At 35.4% G+C, this 20,813-nt stretch overlaps 2 protein-coding genes across 2 annotated transcripts in view; one reads left to right on the top strand and one right to left on the bottom strand.

The window, feature by feature from the left end:
- Positions 1 to 144: 144 nt before the first annotated feature.
- The window catches only part of LOC124542123, a 102,792-nt gene continuing 82,123 nt past the window's right edge, over positions 145 to 20,813 (top strand). The window contains exon 1 of the mRNA XM_047120056.1: positions 145 to 447. Coding sequence (XP_046976012.1) covers positions 294 to 447 — 154 coding nt within the window. The 5' untranslated portion in view covers positions 145 to 293. The remainder of the gene's footprint in view (positions 448 to 20,813) is intronic.
- LOC124542213 overlaps positions 2,706 to 20,813 on the bottom strand; it is a 34,180-nt gene continuing 16,072 nt past the window's right edge. Inside the window, exons 9-19 of the mRNA XM_047120158.1 lie at positions 18,637 to 18,760; positions 18,146 to 18,297; positions 11,782 to 11,878; positions 11,134 to 11,258; positions 9,885 to 10,078; positions 9,430 to 9,516; positions 8,565 to 8,662; positions 7,801 to 7,904; positions 6,864 to 7,043; positions 5,811 to 5,984; positions 2,706 to 4,861 (exon numbers count right to left, since the gene is read on the bottom strand). Coding sequence (XP_046976114.1) covers positions 4,704 to 4,861; positions 5,811 to 5,984; positions 6,864 to 7,043; positions 7,801 to 7,904; positions 8,565 to 8,662; positions 9,430 to 9,516; positions 9,885 to 10,078; positions 11,134 to 11,258; positions 11,782 to 11,878; positions 18,146 to 18,297; positions 18,637 to 18,760 — 1,493 coding nt within the window. The 3' untranslated portion in view covers positions 2,706 to 4,703. The remainder of the gene's footprint in view (positions 4,862 to 5,810; positions 5,985 to 6,863; positions 7,044 to 7,800; positions 7,905 to 8,564; positions 8,663 to 9,429; positions 9,517 to 9,884; positions 10,079 to 11,133; positions 11,259 to 11,781; positions 11,879 to 18,145; positions 18,298 to 18,636; positions 18,761 to 20,813) is intronic.

The following is a 20,813-nucleotide window of genomic DNA, read 5'->3' as shown; positions in this document are numbered from 1 at the left end:
CCGCTTGTATACACACGTTGCTCTAGAAAGAAAATGTGTAAAGTCATACCATAACTGAGAAATGTCTTATTTACTTTGCTGTTGATAATGTATTTCCGTAATGCAACCTACTTCATGACGGAAGGAAGCAGCCAATAAAATCGCAATTACGGAACGAAACAGAATTTGTCAATGTCAGATCATAACATTAAGTGACACGTAACTTCACATAATTAAATTTGCTTTTTTGTGACCTCCAAATGTGAAAAATCGCAAAAATATACACATGCTCCGATCGTTTCTAAAGTTCGAAAATGTCAGATAAATGTTTTGGTGATTACACGAACAGGAATGTTGTGAAAAATCCACTTCTGTCCTCAGCCGTAACTGGACTATCTATCGAAGATTTGACGCACAATGCAGTTTTGTTACCCGCTATTCCCAGCCAGGAACTGATGGCAAGACAAGGTAAGTGCTATTTTAGTCCCTGAAAGGTATTAAAACTGTACGCTTTGCACGACCTTGGTTGGAAAGTGAAAAACACATCACATCTATTTTCAAATGTCGCCTGTCAGTTTTTGTTCGAATCGTGCGTTTTTTCGCAAGTTTTCTAAAAACATTGAAAGTTTATTGACTGCTTACATAAATATCTATGTGATGTATATCGGAATATTATCAATTTTGTGACGTTTTTTAGATATTGATGTATTTTTTGTGAAATGTCGTCTTTTTTGTATAAATCATTCAAAAATGCGCCGTTCCAGAGCGGTTTTGCGCCAGATTCGCATTTACCATCGAGCTCGAGTTATAAAAGTGTCGGAATGTTTTTTAGAAAACTAGTAAGTTATTATTTGTATTTTTTAATTTTTTTATTTCAGTTACATAATGTTATTTTCGTTTCGCCATGACTGAAATTATCGCATAAATATATTATTGTTTATGAATATTTAAAAACAAAAGGTTATTTTCCTAATATTTAAAATATTTTTCTATGATGCTCTGTCAATATAATCTTAGATTTTTTAAATATATTATCCTCCAAAGTATGTTGCCAGAACATAATTTAATTTTTCATAAATTTAAAAAGAGAATCCTAATAATCATTATTAATTTTTTAATTCACTCTCCAATCGTCTTATACTAAAAGCGCAGATTAAATTTAACATAAATGAGCTGCAGAATTTCCTTTTACTTAAGGAAGAAAGATTTGACGGGAAAATGTTGTGCAAAAGCCATGTTTTATCCATCAAATCAAATTGAAGCAGTGTGATAGGGTTAATTAAAAACCTTATCCCCAAAAGGAGGAGGCTCTTGTAGAGCGACACTGACAAGCTGTTATTGTAGTATTAACTAGGCCTTAAGTTAATTATAACGTAAAAACTATACAGTATATTGGTTCATTTGTCTTTTTATATATTCTTTATTGGTCTCACTAATATATAGCTAATATATATTTATGTATGTGCTTCATAAATATGTTGATTATAATATATAGCTTAGTCTGATGGAAGTAGAAAAAAAGATAAACAAATAGATTTACATATATAGTGTGATTAGGTAATAACTCAGCTATATTTTGCACTTCTAACAGTTAACAATTAATGTATTTAATACAACCTCATTGCACTTAACTCCTTATTTCAATTTCATTGATGTTCGAAATGCTGTGTTTTCGTAAATCCATAGTGAATATCATAAATTAATCAAGCTCTGAATCAATTATGTTTAATTTGTAAGTTCATATTTGCAGTCAAATGTTGTTGCTTTGGCTATATAGAATAGAGTATAATTAAAAAAAAAAGAATAATTTGCTATAAGACGGTGAGTGAAAGAGATGGGAATACCACTTTTTATTAACATTAGCCTGTAAATGTGTTAATGCTATGCTAAGGCTTTTATTTCACCTCCGAGTATGAGATGGATAAAAACAATATAGCACATGAAAATTCAGTAGAAATTCAGCAGTGCTTGCTTGGGTTACAACCCACATTCATCGGTTCAGATGCATGTATAGTACGACACAAATTAGATGTAGCATCGGAAAATGCAGTGAAATGAAAATAAAACCGATTACTGCCGATTTACACAACCAATAGAAATAGCTCCCTATCGCGCCACTCGACGCTATTCGTCGCTAAAGATTCTCGCGTCAGTTCGACCCGAGACAGCGAGTGCGTGTAAATCGACGCGTCAAATTGACGAATATATTAGGTCATATGATATTATGAGTTATTACGTTTGTGTAAAGAGCATATTCACGTAAGAAATAAATATCGATAATTTGGGATAGCGTACTTAATTCGGATGTGATCGGTTTTACGAATTTTGCCGATGTTACATCTAAGTTGTGTCGTACTATACACTCCTATTAACGCCATGAAATAATACCGTTTTTTTTTAATAATTACCTTTTTTTATGAGTCTCTCAGTCCCAAACCCATGGTTGGTGTCGCATTGGTGATGTAAGAAATATTTTTTATAACATCATTGTCTATGTGCAGTGGTGACCACTTACCATCTGATGGCATATAACTAAAAATGGAAGACACTAATGGTGTCCAGGTAGGATTTGAACATACTATCTTCGAGGGAATCACTCTATTTAAAAAAGGAGGTTCAATTAAAAACACATTATTATATAAAAATTTATTGACAATAAAAAATAAAATATAATAAATCAAATATGGCTGCATACTTAATAATATTTATTTATATTAAATTATTTATTTATTAATAAGTTGTACTACCCGTATTAGTAAAATATATTTAAATTAACAATTATTAAAAAAATAAAAAAAAACTTAATTAATATAGGTTTTTATAAATTTAACTTAGATGTGATAACTTAATGCTTTGTCTTGCTCTCTCGAACGACGAATCTAATTAAGTTAGAAAGAGATGCAACATATAAACACGTTACGATGTCATGACGTGCAAAAGGGCTTGTTTAATACTTTATATAAATACTAGAAGTCGCCTGTGGCTTGGTTCCCGTTTTAGGGTGTTGGTTGTCACGTGTCAGGCGAAAAAAGTAGCCTATGTGAATTTCATCAAATTCGGTTCAGTGGTTTGCATATGAAAGTGCGACAGACAGACAGACAGAATTACTTTCACATTTATTAATATAGATAAATCTGCTCGTTCACGTCACGTTAAATTATCGCTGTGTGTTAACAAATATAAACGAATTTGTATATGTATATGTTTTTGCTATCTGTACTTTTAGCCGACTCACGCACACTAACACATCCAGTAAGTGCAAGCGTCACCCACACTAATGCACGCTTGTATTGAACGTGTATGGGTGCGTTTTTGCAATTGTATCAATAATTCTAGGTGGTAGGGCTTTGTGCAAGTGTAATAGTGAGGCAGCCCTCTTTCCTGTTGGTCAATTTGGGCAGTGCCCAGGGCCCTACGATTGTCCCTCAGATCAAATAAATATGTAACTGTTAATAAAAATCTATAACCTTTTTTATCTTCATCTATTCTAACAGAATAGTGTTCTGTCATAGGGGCCACATTATCCTAATATGCTCAGGGCCCCCAATAGATTAAAAAGACGGTCCTGTTAGTGAGCCAGTCTAACTACAGGCAAGGGATATGACATCTTAGTTTCGAATTTTCCCGATTGTGTTACGATCCAATTTCGATGATTACTCACAAAAATGAAAGTCAACTCAATCTGCTGGTGAACTGTGCTTAGTTATATCCCTATTGTACGATCTGAGTTTATAGATCATCTCGTGAAGGAAAACATCGTGAGGAAACCTGCACGTGTCAAATTGTTTTACTGAAGTTGCGGTGGTTTATGCAACCAAATCTTCGTAAAGGGAGATCTTAGCCCAGCTCTGGGAAATGACTATTACTGTTGATATGATTTGTATTATATTCCCATTTAATTTTGATTGGTCTGAATTGTAGTTGGAGCCTAGGAGGGCATTGTATTTACACGAAGACGTAACGCGTTTTAATGTTTTGTGTCTTTCAATCGTATGTCAAATCGATAGAATAGAGTAAGACAAAGCTATGTTTAACGAATCGCTAAGTAACTTCTATAATCAAAGATATATTAAAGTAATATTATTAACAATAAATATCTTATTATTATTATTAGTTTCTTGTTTTAATAATATATATATATTTTAATTATATTTACTTTATAAAGGTAACTTATTATGTATTCTATATTTAAACGTGTTTATATTTTTTCTTCTGATAATAGTATGTGTACCAGTAACTAGTTAAAACTAACTAACTTTTTAGGTAACTAGATGATCTGGTTTCACCCGCGTTTAACGTTCCGTATCCATCGAGAGATTGGTGCATACAAACTCTGAAGCTTTATTATATGAGTTATATCTTTGAGGGGGTAGATTAAATGTTTAATAACTCAGTAATTTGATGTCCGATTTTAATGATTTTACAGTTAGTTTGACTGGTATATAGTTCTCTACTTAAACGACTCTAGTTAATCCACTTCTTTCAACTTATATGTAACACACGACGTAAAGTGACAAGTGGCCATATATTGATGATCGATGGACTAAAGAGGCGCGTTACGACATCGATTATGTAAACTTAATGCATGTTTAGTTTGCTTACAGTTTATCTCCAAATATATTAAAAAAAATAATTAAAATCTGCCTTTGATTAATACTTAAACCTATATATAAATTAAAAAAGTAAAACTTTACAAATATTTTTTTATATAATTTGCTTTTTTTTTAATTAATATTTCTAGACGTAGTATATGTTGGCAGTTCTCTGGATTCCTTTCGGCGTTTAACGCACCAATATATAAAAAATATTATTAGAACTATTAATACGATAATCAATATGACTCCCAAAGCGATCGCTGCAATGCCGGCTTCGTTTATGTAATCTGTGGAAAGGTTAAAACGAATGTCAAAGATGTTTTATGACGTCACATGTGAAATAAATCGTCAATAAATATAATTGGTATCTGACTGTCATATGTGACGTTAGTGGCATAAAACATATTGCCTTTGTCTTAACTTGTGCAGTCAGAGTAAGAATTAGCGCGTACCGGTGATTTTTGTCACGGTGACTGTTTCGTCACTCTTGTCGAGTCCATGAATATGTATGGAGTTGCGCGCACGTTACGACGTGACAATTGGGTGACATTTGTGTCTGTATATATATATTCACGGACTTAACAAGAGCGACGAAACAGTCACTGTGACAAAAATCACCAGTGCGCGATAGTTCTTAGAAAGCGTTCGTCAGTTTTCAAATTCATTCATTTATCAAGTCTTAAGATAGGCGCACACTGAGGCGGGCCGCAACGCATAACAAAAATCCTCCTGAATCAGTTTCATACATTTTATATGGGCCATCGCACACCTCAGGCTGGCCGCAGCGGGCCGCATCGCAACGCATTGCCGCATCACTAGCCAGGCGTATTTTTGCGGCGATGTTATACGTTGCAATGCGGCCCGTCTCAGTGTGCGTTAGCAGACGCAACAAGTAGATTGAATAAAAAAAGCTCTTCGTCAGAACTATCCATCTTCTTAGATTGCCAAAACCTGACTGATTATACGATATTGGGTCGCGGTGCGGCCCGACGCGTCTGCTATAAGCTTTGGCGCAATTTTGCAATGCGATGCGTTGAGGCCCGCCGCGGCTATAGTTTGCGCGAGCCTTTAAACTTTTAGTACCTTTTGAATCTAAACATCGAATCACTGCGACGCAATATGTCATTCTCGATCGGTGAAGCAGATTATCGCTCACACGAAAATAGATCTTAAGGTGACGAACCTTTTCTTACTCCGACTGTAGATTAAATAAATTATCAATTTATTAATACGTACTTGAAATATCGATGGTATAGCTGTTGGCATTTCCAAATGCATCGACAGCGTTGACGATAACCCTTGGGGCGCAGCAAGTTGCTCTGTATGAGGCCATCACCTCGTCTCTGGCGCCGGAAATGAAATTGCCATCATACACCAGGCCTAATGGTGATGATGTTAAACGTAGTAGACCTGTGGGAGAAATGTAAAAAAAGTAAAGTAAAGTAACAGCCTGCAAATTTCCCACTGCTGGGATAAACTTTTCTATTAAGGAGAGGGTTTGGAACATATTCAACCACGCTGTTCCAATGCGGTTTGGTGGAATGCACATGTGGCGGAATTTCGATGAAATTAGACACATGCAGGTTTCCTCACGATCTTTTCCTTCATCGCCGAGCACGAGATGAATTATAAACACAAATTAAGCACATATATATAGTGGTGCTTGCCTGGTTTTGAACCCGCTATCATCGGTTAAGATGCACGCGTTCTAACCACTGGGCCATCACAGCTCTCGAGAGAAATGGATGTATGTTAATTTAAATGGACCGGTCGTATCAGACCATATATATTGGGGATTCATATACTGATATCGTTAAAATTATACGAACTGTGGGTACTTTAAGTCATCACACAGCTAAAATTGCTCAGTCTAAATTGCCTTAATTTAAAAGCTCTTAAAAAAGCTTTTACAAGCTATAATGGCCCAGTTATTGCGGATAAAGGCAAGCACCAATGAGTTTCATGCGCTTCATTTGTGTTTATACTCGTGCTTGGCGGTGAAGGAAAATATGGTTAGTGAAACTGCATGTGACTAGTTTCGAAATTTATTCATTCATATCCAACAAGCATTGGAGCAGCGTGGTGGAATATGCTCCAAATGTTCTCCTCAAAGGGAGAGGAAGCATCAGGCCAGCAGTGGGAAATTAATAGACTGTTACTGTAAAAGCTATAAAATATGTATTTGTTTTGGATTTTTCAACTAATATTACGGTTTTTTTTTTTAATTTTATTCATACGGTTTCGATGTTATTTATTGTAAAAGTTACATATTACGTTAAACAAGCCTACCTCCAACGGGATCTCTGGCGATGATGGTTGCTGACCAGACGTGCTCCGAGCAGTCGCTACCCTGTCTCGCCAGACAGGATCCTTGGAAGTTGTGCCTGATTTCCGGTGCAGCCACATCCCGTATCGTCTCCCCTGGGTTCGTCACGTAGACGTACGTCGATATTGACACTTGATCTAAACCTAGAAATTGATACAACTAGTTGTAGTCCTCGGTTTTACTAGAGTTGGGTCAGGTATAAAAAAGTGGTCATAGTAGCATGCGAAAGCGATCCTGTGGCGTTCGCTGAAAAGGAGAAGGTACCGCTGGTTGTTTAGTGGGTACTAGGGGGCAGACCCAGAGTTCTGGGCACTAGCGAGGCCCACAAACCCCCCCCCCCCCCATTTCACGTGGGAAAAAATGGTACAAAGTAGCCTTTGTTCTTCCTTAGCGTTCAAGCTTGCTTTATAACAAAATTAAATACAGCTGCATCCTCTAATCCGATTGGACGGAAATCCGACATGACAGCAAAGTTCAGGCGCAACACCAATTGCTTCACGTGCTGTAAGGCACGCTAGTGTACACAATGCCAGCTTGTAGACCCCGAGCTGTTACCGAGAATTTTATTGATGGGAAACCATGGTGACTTTATCGGATCGACCTAGGATTTGAAACCAGGACCTTGCAGGCTGCGGTCATGAATCTAGCCACAAGACATGTGGGGCAGTCGAAGGCAATATATAGGGCTTTACAACAGAACGAAAGAGTTGTCTCTATTGCTCTGGGGATTGAACCTAGAACCTCTAAATCTGTAGTCTCTTATCACTAGCTACCAGCCAACCTTGGGTTTTAGTGATATTCTGTCAATGCTTTGCCCAATGGCAATGTTCGGTACTTCACAAGTAAAGACTATTCGTATATCGCTCTATTCAATCCTAATTTAAAATAAAACAATCTTACCGTAAGCTGTGAATGTTATGAGGTCTCTCGCACCGGGTTGAGCGTTCTGGTTGATCGTTAGACTGACGATGATGGTTGCTGTTTGACCTGAAGCTATTGTTTGCCTGAAAATTGTATTCATTAATAAATAAATATAATAAATATGAGACAACATCACATACATTACTCTGATCCCGATGTAAGTAGCTTAAGCACTTGTGTTATGGAAAATCAGAAGTAACGACGGTACCACAAACACCCAGACCCAAGACAACATAGACAACTAATGGTAATCTACATCGACTCGACCGGGAATCGAACCCGGAACCTCGGTGTGGCGTACCCGTGTAAACCGATGTACACACCACTCGACCACGGAGGTCATCAAATTCATTGAAGTTAATAATTCTTCGTTCAGTACAGACAAGACAAGAGTAATCTTGTAAACAGAACATGTCTCAAAGTATTAAGTGAGTGTGTTTGTAAATGTATTTCATGTACTTCGAAAGTGTCTCTAAGTATATTAACATTTAAAAAATGGCACCCTATGGGGGCACTTTGGAATTCTAGTTTATTGTTTATTATCGAAATTTATAGTTCTTTATGATGTACTTAGGTCTGCTGTATGATATATTACCCATAACTTACATAATCAATGGGCTACAAATGTCGGAAGTTATGTTACTTGTGTCTGTAGTTACACTGACTCACTCACCTTTCAAACCGTAACACAACAATACTAAGTAATGTTCTTTGGCGGTAAAAAAATATTTGATAGAACTTACGAACTAGGTTCCAATCCGGTTAAGAATCTTAATTCTCCGACTGCTTCGAAATTGAATCTGACAGATTGTTCCCTGAAGTTTGTTACTTCATAGTATAACTAGAACAATAATTAAGGTTTTGTTAGTACGTTCGTAATAAAGGTGATAATTTAATACTTACATACAACAAACAACAACAACAGCCTGTAAATTCCCACTGCTGGGCTAAAGGCCTCCACTCCCTTTGAGGAGAAGGTTTGGAACATATTCCACCACGCTGTTCCAATGTGGGTTGGTAGAATACACATGTGGCAGAATTTCGATGAAATTAGACACATGCAGGTTTCCTCACGATGTTTTCCTTCACCGCTGAGCACGAGATGAATTATAAAGACAAATTAAGCACATGAATCAGCGGTGCTTGCCTGGGTTGAACCTGCAATCATCGGTTAAGATGCACGCGTTCTAACCACTGGGCCATCTCGACTCGTAATATACTTACATACATAATTAATATTAATACTTACATAATTAGAATTAAATAGTTTTTTGAAAGCACAATCGAGACGTGTGAAATATTCGTTTAAAGTAATATATTTGCCTGTGTGTGCTATTTTCAGTACATACAACATAAATGCAGTTTGAACCCTGAAGGGGTATTTATTTGAATATTACATTAAAAGTAGTACATACAAAAATAACTATAGAATTTTTAGTCTATATGTATGTTTAAAAAAATATTGGTTTTTTAAAATGAACCCCCTAAAGGAGTAGACACATTTCTATAGATTTTGCATATATAATGATTTTATTATACTTTATCAATGTGTGAGTTAAATATTATGATATCAATAGTAAATTGAGCTGGTTAATGTATTTATGTTACCTGCAGCCGGTCTCCGGGTGATCCGTATATTCTTGTGCTTAAACCGATCTGGACTGATGTTAATATTGATCCCCTTTGGTTAACAACCTGTAAGGAATATTACTATGAATATACCATAGTAGAGAAGGTAAATGTCGCCATATTCGAAAATGGAATTAAACCTTTTGTTTATATGTATTTGTTTAAAGAGTTGTTTAAAGATATAGCTAAGTAAGTCGTAAATAAACACTTTAATTGCGCTTAAAGTCAAGTTATCTATTTAAAAAACCGCATCAAAATCCTTTGCGTAATTTTAAAGATCTCATACATGGGACAGACAGCGGTAAGCGACTTTGTTTTATGCTATGTAATGATGATGAAGACGTAAATAGACCCTTATTGCGTCAATTTCATTTAAATTATAATAATATGGCAGACTTGTTAGTCTGTGATATTAGAAAAGAAAGGTAACCTGCCTGCGTAGTTGCCTGTCCGAATGGCAGGAGATTACTGTCATTGTATTGAAGTTTTCCATTGTATATGCTTGAATTAATCTCTTCGACCTCCTCGAGGTCGTTGATGGATTCAGGGAATTTGATTGACGCTGATCTTCCCATTCTGACCTCGGCGTGGTGGTTCAAAGGTCCAGCCACTCGGACGAACGGTTCTCCTGTAAGGATTACATTAATGATACGGATAGATACGGATATTCTAATCTGTTACTTGGAAGAGTTATAAGATTACGGTTTTTTTTAAATATTAACGAAAACTTTGATCCAAAAAGGATTTATTCAGTTCTTTTTTACGCCTCGCGTTGATTAACAATGTATACTCGTAAAATGAAAATCTTATAGTTTATTCAAGATGGCTTATGTAAGCACTTTTTTGATTTTTCCAAAGAAGAATTACTCTTTTCCATCATTAGTAATATAAGCTATGTCATTTATATTATATGCCTGAATGTCAACAATTAATGTCTAAAAATCTTGTATTGAACAATATGTCTTATTTTAACAAACGACCGTAATGTAATTTAATCATGTAAGTATGACGTCACAGTTGCGATCACGTGTTCCATGGTCTTAACCAATCACAGAAATGATAGAGACAAATAAACAACTTTGACCTTGAATTGAAGCGCTATCATTGGTCGAGATCTTGTATAGTCTATGTAGGCTATCTTATATAAACAAAAATCGTGGCAATTGCTATCGGAACTTTGGAAGTAATATCAAAGTATATAAGTAGTTAAATGACATAGTGTTGCATTATAAATGAATATTTATTAATAAAGATTGTTGGTAGTGTATAATATAGCAGAGGTATCAGTTAATCGTGTGGAATATTTAAATCCGATGTGTGTTTATAATCTCTTTTTTGATGGTATAGGTTGACGGACGAGAATACGGGCCACCTGATGGTAAGTGGTCACCATCACCCATAGACAATGGCGCTGAAAGAAATATTAACTATTCCTTACATCGTCAATGCGCCACCAACCTCGGGAACTAATATGTTATGTCCCTTGTGCCTGTAGTTACACTGGCTCACTCACCCTTCAAACCGTAATCCAAAAATACTGAGTACTGTTATTATATTTAGTAACCCTTGATCCTTAATTAATTGATTGATTGATGATTGATTAATTGCTATCTACACCTTTGATTTGAATATGGAATATGCCAATAATCATGTGAATTACAAGCATGATAGAAATTTCTTTACCGTAAATATCTCTTCCCAAAATCTTGACATATGTCTCGGTCTTCGAGACGGATGGCATTGGGATGTCAGCTAGTATGTCCGACATGGGGTCTTTGTCGTGGTCGGAGTCGGCAGCCGGCTGGTAGCTGAAAGGTTAAATTTATTTATCACTACATATTATAAAACAAAGTTTCCGGCCGCGTATGCTCGTGAGAATCTCCAAAACTACTGACCGGGACAGAGGTCTTCAAAAGGAATGTTTAGGTATATAATTTACTAAGGATTTTTGTGTAAATAAGTTAAATATATATAGAAAATTGTTAAACAAATTAAAAATATATATTAAAAACAAACTTATGTCCGACCGTGCGAATCCAGGATGGGCCGCTACTTATCAGTCAACACTTAAAATATTTGATGTAGGTAACATTCGAAGAGATATGTCTTTATAGGTATCAACAGCATTGATATTCAGAAAGAAAAATCACACTAACCTATATCCTATTACTACTTCTGCTACTGAGCAAAACGGTGAAGTAGCCAAAAGAGGTGCACAGATAATATGGCGTTATTATAACATTTGGTCGTAACCAAGATTGATAGCCATTATCATCCACCCAAAAATAAATGGTTAGTTTAATGGTACACCAAATATGAAGGGTGTCTTACCTGAAGGGTAGCTTGGCCAGTTCAACTCCGTATTCATTGATCAGAGATGATTCTCTGACACTCGCAACTGGTCCCATCACACGTAGCTTCAACAGATCTGAAATGAAAAAAGTCATATTTGGATTATAATGAAACTTGTGACTTTTCTATCATCAAAGGGTAATAATTCTTTGATCTAGAACAATAGCCTGGAAATTTCCCACTGCTGGGCTAAGACACCTTTGAACAGAAGATTTGGAACATATTCCATCAAGCTGTTCCAATGCGGGCTGGTGGATTACATAGTATGTGGCATAATTTTCATGAAGTTTGAGACACGCAGGTTCCCTCGCGATGTTTTCCTTCACCGTCGAGCACGAGATGAATTATAAACACAAATTAAGCACATATATAGTGGTGCTTGCCTAGGTTTGAATCCGAACATCGGTTAAGATGCACGCGTTCTGACCACCTGCTCTCCTATTTACATATACATTGAACAACAAACACATAGTACAATGACAGATTTTCAGGCTCGGAAAGTTGTAATTCCCAACGTTTCTCAGATATAATATGCATGTGTTATACATATAATCCTTCCTCTTGAATCGCTTCGTCTATTAATGAAAATCGCATCAAAATGCACTGCGTAATTCAAAAGATCCAAGCGTAAAGACAAAAAGACTATATCTTGTACCATGTAGAGAAGTTATGTTAGACTTTGTCCCTCACACAACATATGTATATTAAGAGTGATATGTGTTTTGATTTCATTCATCATAGAAATATATATTTACAAATCGTTATCAGCTAACCGGGTAATGTTGATAACCTCAGCGATTTCCTACTTCATGAGATAAAGTGACGTCCCAGCCCATTAATGTATCATACACGGGTTTAGCTGCTTTTGGACTAGCCTTTGCTTCCAGGGTTCGCTTACTTGATGCAATTTGACAACACAAATATTATATTTTCAGACATTATTATCATTACATAGTATAAAACAAAGTCGCTTAGTGTATGTCTCTATGTATGCTTAGATCTTTAAAATTACGCAACGGATTTTGATGCGGTTGTTTTTAATAGATAGAGTGATTAGAGAGGAAGGTTTTTGTATATAATACATGGACGATGGAAGTTTCTAATATGATGTTCCAACGACATCCAATTTTGGATGAGTTTCGATACATCGGACACTTGCCTAGTCTGCATAAAATTTAAAAAAAAAAGTCAGCGTTCTTTATTTAAATAGGTTACGCCAATTCAACAGTCATATTCGTATCTTACATTATCACGAAGATAATCGATAGTCATGATTATATTGCAACTATTAAACTAATTGTTTTATCTGTGTTACAAAATAAATATCATTTTTTATGTGTCATCTATAGGCGCCATATTGAATTGAGTGTGACGTCACAAACCAGCGGATTAACAAGGCGGTTTTGGTGATTGTACATGAGTAAAAAAAAATAAAGTTTTTTTTTTAAATAATAGGGTATAGAGAACAAAATCGTTGTTCAATACATTAGTCGTAGTGGTCAAAAATTGTTCAGTTTTGTGTAGTATGCCAGTATGTGAAGATGCGTTTACAAGCACTTTTGAATCGGCATTTTACAATCAAGTAAAGCTACCACCGGTTCGGAAAGTAGATTCTACCGAGAAGAATCGGCAAAAAATTCAGTAGTTACTATTTTTCAACATTTAAAAAATACACAGTCATGTTAGTAAATCAATCAGTAGCAAATCTTATGTATCACTAGCGACCCGCCCCGGCTTCGCTCGCTTGCAACACTAAATGTACAACAGAATTTGTTTATTTACGACATCACATTAGAAACTTCTAAAATTATCAGTGATTCTCTACTATATTGTCCAATAATTATATACAAAACCTTCCTCTCGAATCACTCTATCTATTAAAAAAAAAACCGCATCAAAATCCGTTGCGTAATTTTAAAGATCTAAGCTAACATAGGGACAGACAGCGGTCAGCGACTCTGTTTTATACTGTGTACGTAGTAATTCGTTCTAAGCAATTTTCTTGAACGAATGTAAAAAAACAAATACATCGTGATTAAAATCTCAATTAAATAAATATACAAATACAGGTAAACATTATTACGAATATAATTTGTCTTTTTTTTTTTTAATTTAAGTTAAACGTGAAACGACAGACGCATGCACGGTTTTTTTTTTATATAGATAAGAAAATTATATGATGATTTATTTATAATACTTAGTTTGTTATTAGTCGTCGATTAGATGAAGTGTTTCGCGCCAAATTGTGCTATTGTTTTTTTTTTAATCGGTCATTGCCAAGTGATGTGTCACGGATTGTAACGGCATTGACAACGGGATTTGTAGATTTTTTTTTTTTAATTTTTGGTCTGTTACAACTAAATTTTTTGTACGTATTTCTGTTTCGGACGTTTTCGTATTTATTATTTGTTGTAGACAAAAAATGGTCTTCTTTGTTATTAATGTTTATTGGTTTGAAATTTTACGTTTCGAAACTAATGTGCTACGTTATATATTATGACGAAAAGGTCGCATCAGTACATATAAAAATGTAACTTTATAATGACGCCATATTTTCACATAATTTGACAGAATAGTCGAAATGGTATCGCCAGTTTCGCGCCAAAAAATCCATTTGTATCAAAAACATCGTAATATATTTTTCATAAATATTAATATATAATATATAATGTTTGGATAACAAAAGTATTTTAGACTGTATTTTTGATATTAAATAAATCTAAATTTAAAAATATAACTAATAAAACGATGAAGAAAGGAATTGAAAAGTTCGTACCCGTGATCTCAGTGCAGTGTCCTTGACCTATAGCGTGTGCGTCGCCATTTTGGAAGATGGCCGAGCTGTCATCGTGATGTGAAAAGGTTATTTTTTTTTATTCTCTCAAGCATGCATTGTTTTTTTTTGTTTTGTTTTGGGCGTTGATCCTGTTTTTGTCTTATCATAATATATGAGTTAATAAACTATATATAGAGGTAATATTGTATGTTTTCGTTTTCAAACTATTGTGATTGTGATGAAACTTTGGGGTCAGCGGACGTTAGTGAACTTTTCCCCCCATATGAAATGGGAGGGAGGGCGTTGTTAGTGTATCTCCGGTGTCCAGCAACGCTAAGTGCGCCTTAGTATACTGGAACACTATTACAGAACAATAGTGTACTATCTTTCGAGTCTCGTCAAGGAAAGGCTTTCGTATACTACCATATCATTTGGCCCAGCGTTGTACCTTCGTTGGTTATATTATATATACCTAATTAACTGAACCTGCGATTTTTTACCCGCGCTACCGCTACCCGTTTTACACCTTCAAGGGGTGAATAAAAAGTAGCCTATAGCCTATTTCAACAAAACTAAAAAAAAAAGATAAACAACACTCAGAATTATGTATTGTATGCGATTGGCTAACTCAGCTATGTTGTGCACTAGTAAGAGTTCATGATTAATATATCTCTATTTACAATACAACACTATTACACTTAACTACTTATATACAGTTTAAATTTTACTTCCGGAATTGTGATAATAGTTTCGTCAACGTTTAAATGGCTATTTCGCAAATAAAGTATATCATAGCATCTTAGTTCCCAAGGTTGGTGGCGCATTGACGATGTAAGGAATAGTTAATATTTCTTACAGCGTCATTGTCTATGGGTGATGGTGACCACTTACCATCAGGCTCTCCACCAATGATAACGTCAATTCGCTGTTAAATGTTGTTTATTTTTTTCATGTTAAGGTTGTAATAGAGTATATACCCTTTCCGGGACTCAAACTATCACTGTACCGATACAAAATCAAAATATTCTTTATTACGAGTTTTGTTGTAGTGTAGCACAACAAGTGTTGCCATTTCGGAAAGTAGATCCTACCGAAACCTCGAAGAGGATTTCATAAAAAATGGTTCAGGGATACATATGAGGTTTTAGGGGGCAGAGGGGGTCGGGCATGTCTTATATTTTCTTACAAGCCGGTGGGAAGGAATTTCGTTAGTTATTATGTGAGATAAAAATAAATGCACAAAGTTAGGAGAAACCGCGTGTATGCCAAAATTCGCTCGGGTCGTTCGCTTACCTTAGGAATCTTTGAAATTATAAATGAACATTTAAATAATGTGATGTTTAAAAAAAACTTTCAATTAAGTGTGTATTAATTTTTTTTTAGACTTTTTCGTAATAAATATTAAACAAGGGGGAGGGGGTCGGCCTATTCATATTTAATCTTATAGGGGTGGGGGGGTATTTAAAACGAGCGGAATAATACATGGTCCCTAACAGACATAGTTAGTTACGAATTTATAATAATAAGATATATTTATGATTATATATATAGTCGCTGTAGGTAATGGTATACAGCCTTAATTTAAACGTAACTATATTGAATACTTATTATTCAAAAATAAAAGATTTTCAAGTCTACATCCCATGTAATAGGATTGAAATTGCGATATCAAATATTACTTTCATAGTGTGTCAAGGAAAAATAAATCTTATTTCCTATGTAATGAGGTGTAAATTGCTTGCTCAGAATATCGTACGTGTATTGTTAATATTTTTTGTATAACTTCTTATAGATATAATTAAATTATGATAAAATTATCAATATAGCTTTTTTTACAGTTTTTTGTTTTTTAACGATCTGGTACAGTTAGGGAATGTGATTAATCGGTTGCGGGTTCGAAGCCGGGCAAAAAAAAGGTCATGTAATCCCAATGTGTTGGGAGTTCCGCATGTAACGTTGATACGCATTTGGAATGCGTGGTTTATATAAACCTCTTTGAAAGAGGTGTCAGCAGTCAATACATATGGGCTGTTTTTTTTGTTTTTTGGTGTAATTTATTTTAGGTATGTTTTTTTGTATTGTGTTTTTTTTTGTTGTGTGGGGGATTGATTAGTATTCTTTTATATGTATTTACCACCCACTTGGATATCAATCGTTACATATATATTTTATATGGAGGTAAATTTTGTTTGTTTGTATGGGGAGGGGGGTATGTTTGATAAATCATGGAAGCAATGATTTCCCAAAAAAAAAGCGTGTTAGGACATTGACTTTATGATCTGTAGGTTATCTCCTTTATCTCTTCATAATATTAAACAAAGTCGCTTTGTCTGTACGTATAGATCTTTTAAACTGCGCAACGGATTTTGATGTGGTTTCCATCAATTAATAGAGCGATTCAAGAGGAAGGTTTTGGTGTATTATACATGCATATTATGGTAGAGAAAAGACTAGATTACATGATTACAAAATACGATTTTTTGTATATAAGCAATTATATGGTACCTGTGTGATTCAGTATAGCTATTATATTACATTTATATTACGCACATTACCCGAGCTATCAACATTTCTGTAATAGCCCCAGAAAAAAAATACCCCTTAAAACAGAATATCTCTAGAAGATATTAGTGATTGCAAAGCGTACTAAAATCGCTGTGAAATGAGTAGTCGGATAACAAAATTATTTTATAAGAACAGTAGTAATGCCTCATTTATTTACCCCTCTTAACTTACTCCTCTCTCAATTAAGTTTAAATTTTGTGTAAAGGAATGGGGACTGGCAAAAAAGGACAAGAACTCTATAGGCTGCCCTTAAGCCACTGCTCTATCCAGTCAGATACAATTTGTGAGGCCAATGTTTTTTTTTATACTACTCTGATCTCAATGTTATGTTGTACTTTTTCAAATTTCGGGCGCGAGGCCCTCTGCACCGTGAGGCCTCGGGCGGAGGCCCACACAGCCCACCCCTTATGCCGCCACTGGCTCTATTGACGCAAAAAAAAACTTTTGACGTTTCTATATTAATAAGTAATACTCGTGTAAAGCCGGGGCGATTCGCTAGTAATTATAATAATTAAATACATATGATATACGAAGCGTTATACCAGTTCCAGTGGGTAGGTCAATAACCTCTATTTTTTTATTGTTACTTATGTTTCATGTATATAAAAAGTACTGTCTCGTTAAATTATTAAATATATATTCCGATGGATTGTGTGAAAGACGATATGGCTAGAAAAAATGTTACTTGTGAGATGACGTCTGACAGAGAAGTATGGAAGGAGAAGACATGCTGTGCCGACCCCAAATAAAATTGGGATAAGGGCAGGAGAATGATGACATATGTATCTATACGGTACAAATACCAAAATAACATTTTTTTACAATTATTGTCAGTCTGTATGTCTGTTCCGGCTAATCTCAAACGGCTAGACCGATTTCGACGGGACTTTCACTGGCAGATAGCTGATATAATAAGGAGTTACTTAGGCTACAGTAATATTTTTTTTTGTTAAATTCAAACGCGTATAAGGTCACGGGCACGGCTAGTGTATATAAACATACCTCTCGGTTCAATCTCGACGTAGAAGTGCAGATCCGTCCGTGCGCTCACACTCAGCCGGTAGTTGCAGGTTTCGCAGCGCACGCTCAAATGCCACATCCCGACTAGAGCTGACGCGTCCGCTCTCGGCGACTTCGCCGGCAGCACTGACAAGCTGTAAGCGAATTCGTAGAGGCGGTTATTCCCCGTAATAGAATCGATTCGATTTTTAAAATGTTTTAACGAACTTTTTTGTGATTATGCATAGATGTAAAGTGGATGTTTATTGCTACAACAACAGCCTCCTCCGCTCCCTTTGAGGAGATAGTTCGGAGCATATTCCATCACGCTGTTTCAATGTGGGTATGGTAAAAAATACTAAGTCAGTTACCACATCGCTGCGAAAATTGCCTGTTATTTGCTTAACCTTGGAGGGGGGGGGCTCTCTAATCGCTTTTATGGTGAATGGGCGAAATGTGATGGGTGGTGAATTTTTGCCTCATCCTCAACTTACCCATCGAAATCCAACGTGGCTCCCGGAAATACGAGGAACACGTCCCTCGGGCTCTGGCTGGCGGTCTTGGACGTCGACGAGAACATGTTTATTGATGTTTCGTTGTATATATCGATTTGTGGTGCTGTTGGACAAATTAAGGAGTAATCTATATTATCTATATTAATATTACAAAAACAACAGTATGTAAATTCCCACTGCCGGGCTAAAGGCCTCCTCTCCCTTTGAGGAGAAGGTTTGGAACATATTCCACCACGCTGTTCCAATGCGGGTTGGTGGAATACACATGTGGCAGAATTTCTATGAAATTTGTCACATGCAGGTTTCCTCACGATGTTTTCCTTCACCGCTGAGCACGAGATAAATTATAAAGACAAATTAAGCACATGAATTAGCTGTGCTTGCCTGGATTTGAACCCGCAATCATCGGTTAAGATGCACACGTTCTAACCACTGGGCCGTCTCGACTCAATATTAATATTATGAATGTGAAAGTAACTCTGTTTGTCTGTCTGTCGCACATTCACGACCAAACCGATGAGCAAAATTTGATGAAAGTATGAAGCAAAATTGAACACCAAGAGGGGACATACGCTACTTTTTTTGGACATAGGCTTCATCGTCCATTTAATATTAATAATAATAGAATTAAGTATTTTTTTATGAGATGTGCTTAATAAATTGCGCATAAATAATTTGTCCGTACGTGAATAAGACGCAATATTACGACGTGATTGTTAAACTATTAAAATCAACATTGTTAGCGAAATGTTGACTGTTGTAGGGTTACCAGTAAAATTGAAAATCCAGGATATATTGGGTGTACAAAATTTTATGAAATTTGCAATGAAGCAAGCTTAAAACCCAAGGAAGGGCTTGGCGACATCTAGCTTAGTAATGTGCTAACTGCTTTACCTAGCTTCCTCATATTTATATACATTTATAAGCGACCCGCCCCTTTGCACAGGTGCAATACTGATACTATACTACAGAATTTGTTTATTTACGACTTCACATTAGAAACTTATCAGTGATTCTTTACTATATTGTCCGTGTATTCTATACAAAAACTATCTTAACGAATCACTCTATCTATTAAAAAAAAATAGCATCAAAATCCGTTGCGTAATTTCAAAGATCTAAGCATACATAGGGACAGACAGCGGTAAGCGACTTTGTTTTATACTGTGTAATGAAGCTTTATTATAGTTAAATTATAGAAGCATAAAGATCAGTCTCCAGATGCAACTTCACCAAGAACAACATTTAAGTAAAAGAATTACTGAGGTTTTTTCGTAAAGCGAATTATCCCATAAAATTGAAATATATGCGGTCCCTACTTTATACCGATTATGATAATAATTTCGAATCGTTTGTACGTAACCTTGTATTATCTGTTAATTCATTGCAATTTGTCCTGATGTTTGTACCACAATGGTTGTGATTCATAGCATTAAAAAAAATAACGTAACAATATTTTAATGACCATTAGTGTAACAATGATTTCCGGTTTCAAACAGGACTGTTTAATAGTCGTAAATATGATTTATGTGATTAGTTTCTAGTAAACATGGAGATCCTATTTGATTAGATTTTATTATAATAATTACATGAAGCTGCGGTTTTACTTGCGACACCACGCCGTCACCTTTTTAACCCCTCTTTGGTGTATTTAAATATGTAGCGTTTGTCCTTTCGGGAAGTTTAACTATTATCATTCCAAATTTCATCTTAATCGTTCCAGTGAAGAAGTAAACATACTTTTGCGTTTATTATAGGGTTTATTATACGTCGAATTACCAGGGTTACTGGTAATTCGACGTATATCCGCTAGGAGGTGATAGGGGTGACTATTTTCAATAATTTTAACCCCCATATGCATCATCCAAAAGAGAAGCATTTTTGAGTTATCACGTTTTATTAGCATTTTTCAAAATTTCTCGAAAATGCAACTTCAAAAATTTATTTAGAAAAAAATATCTATAAAAATGATTTTTTTCTTCTGATGTAGAACATGATGTGTGTACTGTGCTCTATTGTAGAGAGTTTTAGTTTTTTTGGACAGGATTCGCTTTAATTAAAACTTTAATTAGGCTATATTACAAAATTGACTGATGTATAGACGTCGAATTATCAATAACCCTGTATAAGTATAGATAATGTCATTTTAACACATA

Source organism: Vanessa cardui, chromosome 30 (genome assembly GCF_905220365.1).
Source record: "Vanessa cardui chromosome 30, ilVanCard2.1, whole genome shotgun sequence".
Taxonomy (NCBI): domain Eukaryota; kingdom Metazoa; phylum Arthropoda; class Insecta; order Lepidoptera; family Nymphalidae; genus Vanessa; species Vanessa cardui.
Note: the sequence above shows the minus strand (reverse complement) of the source record. Positions and strands in the feature narration are given on the sequence as shown.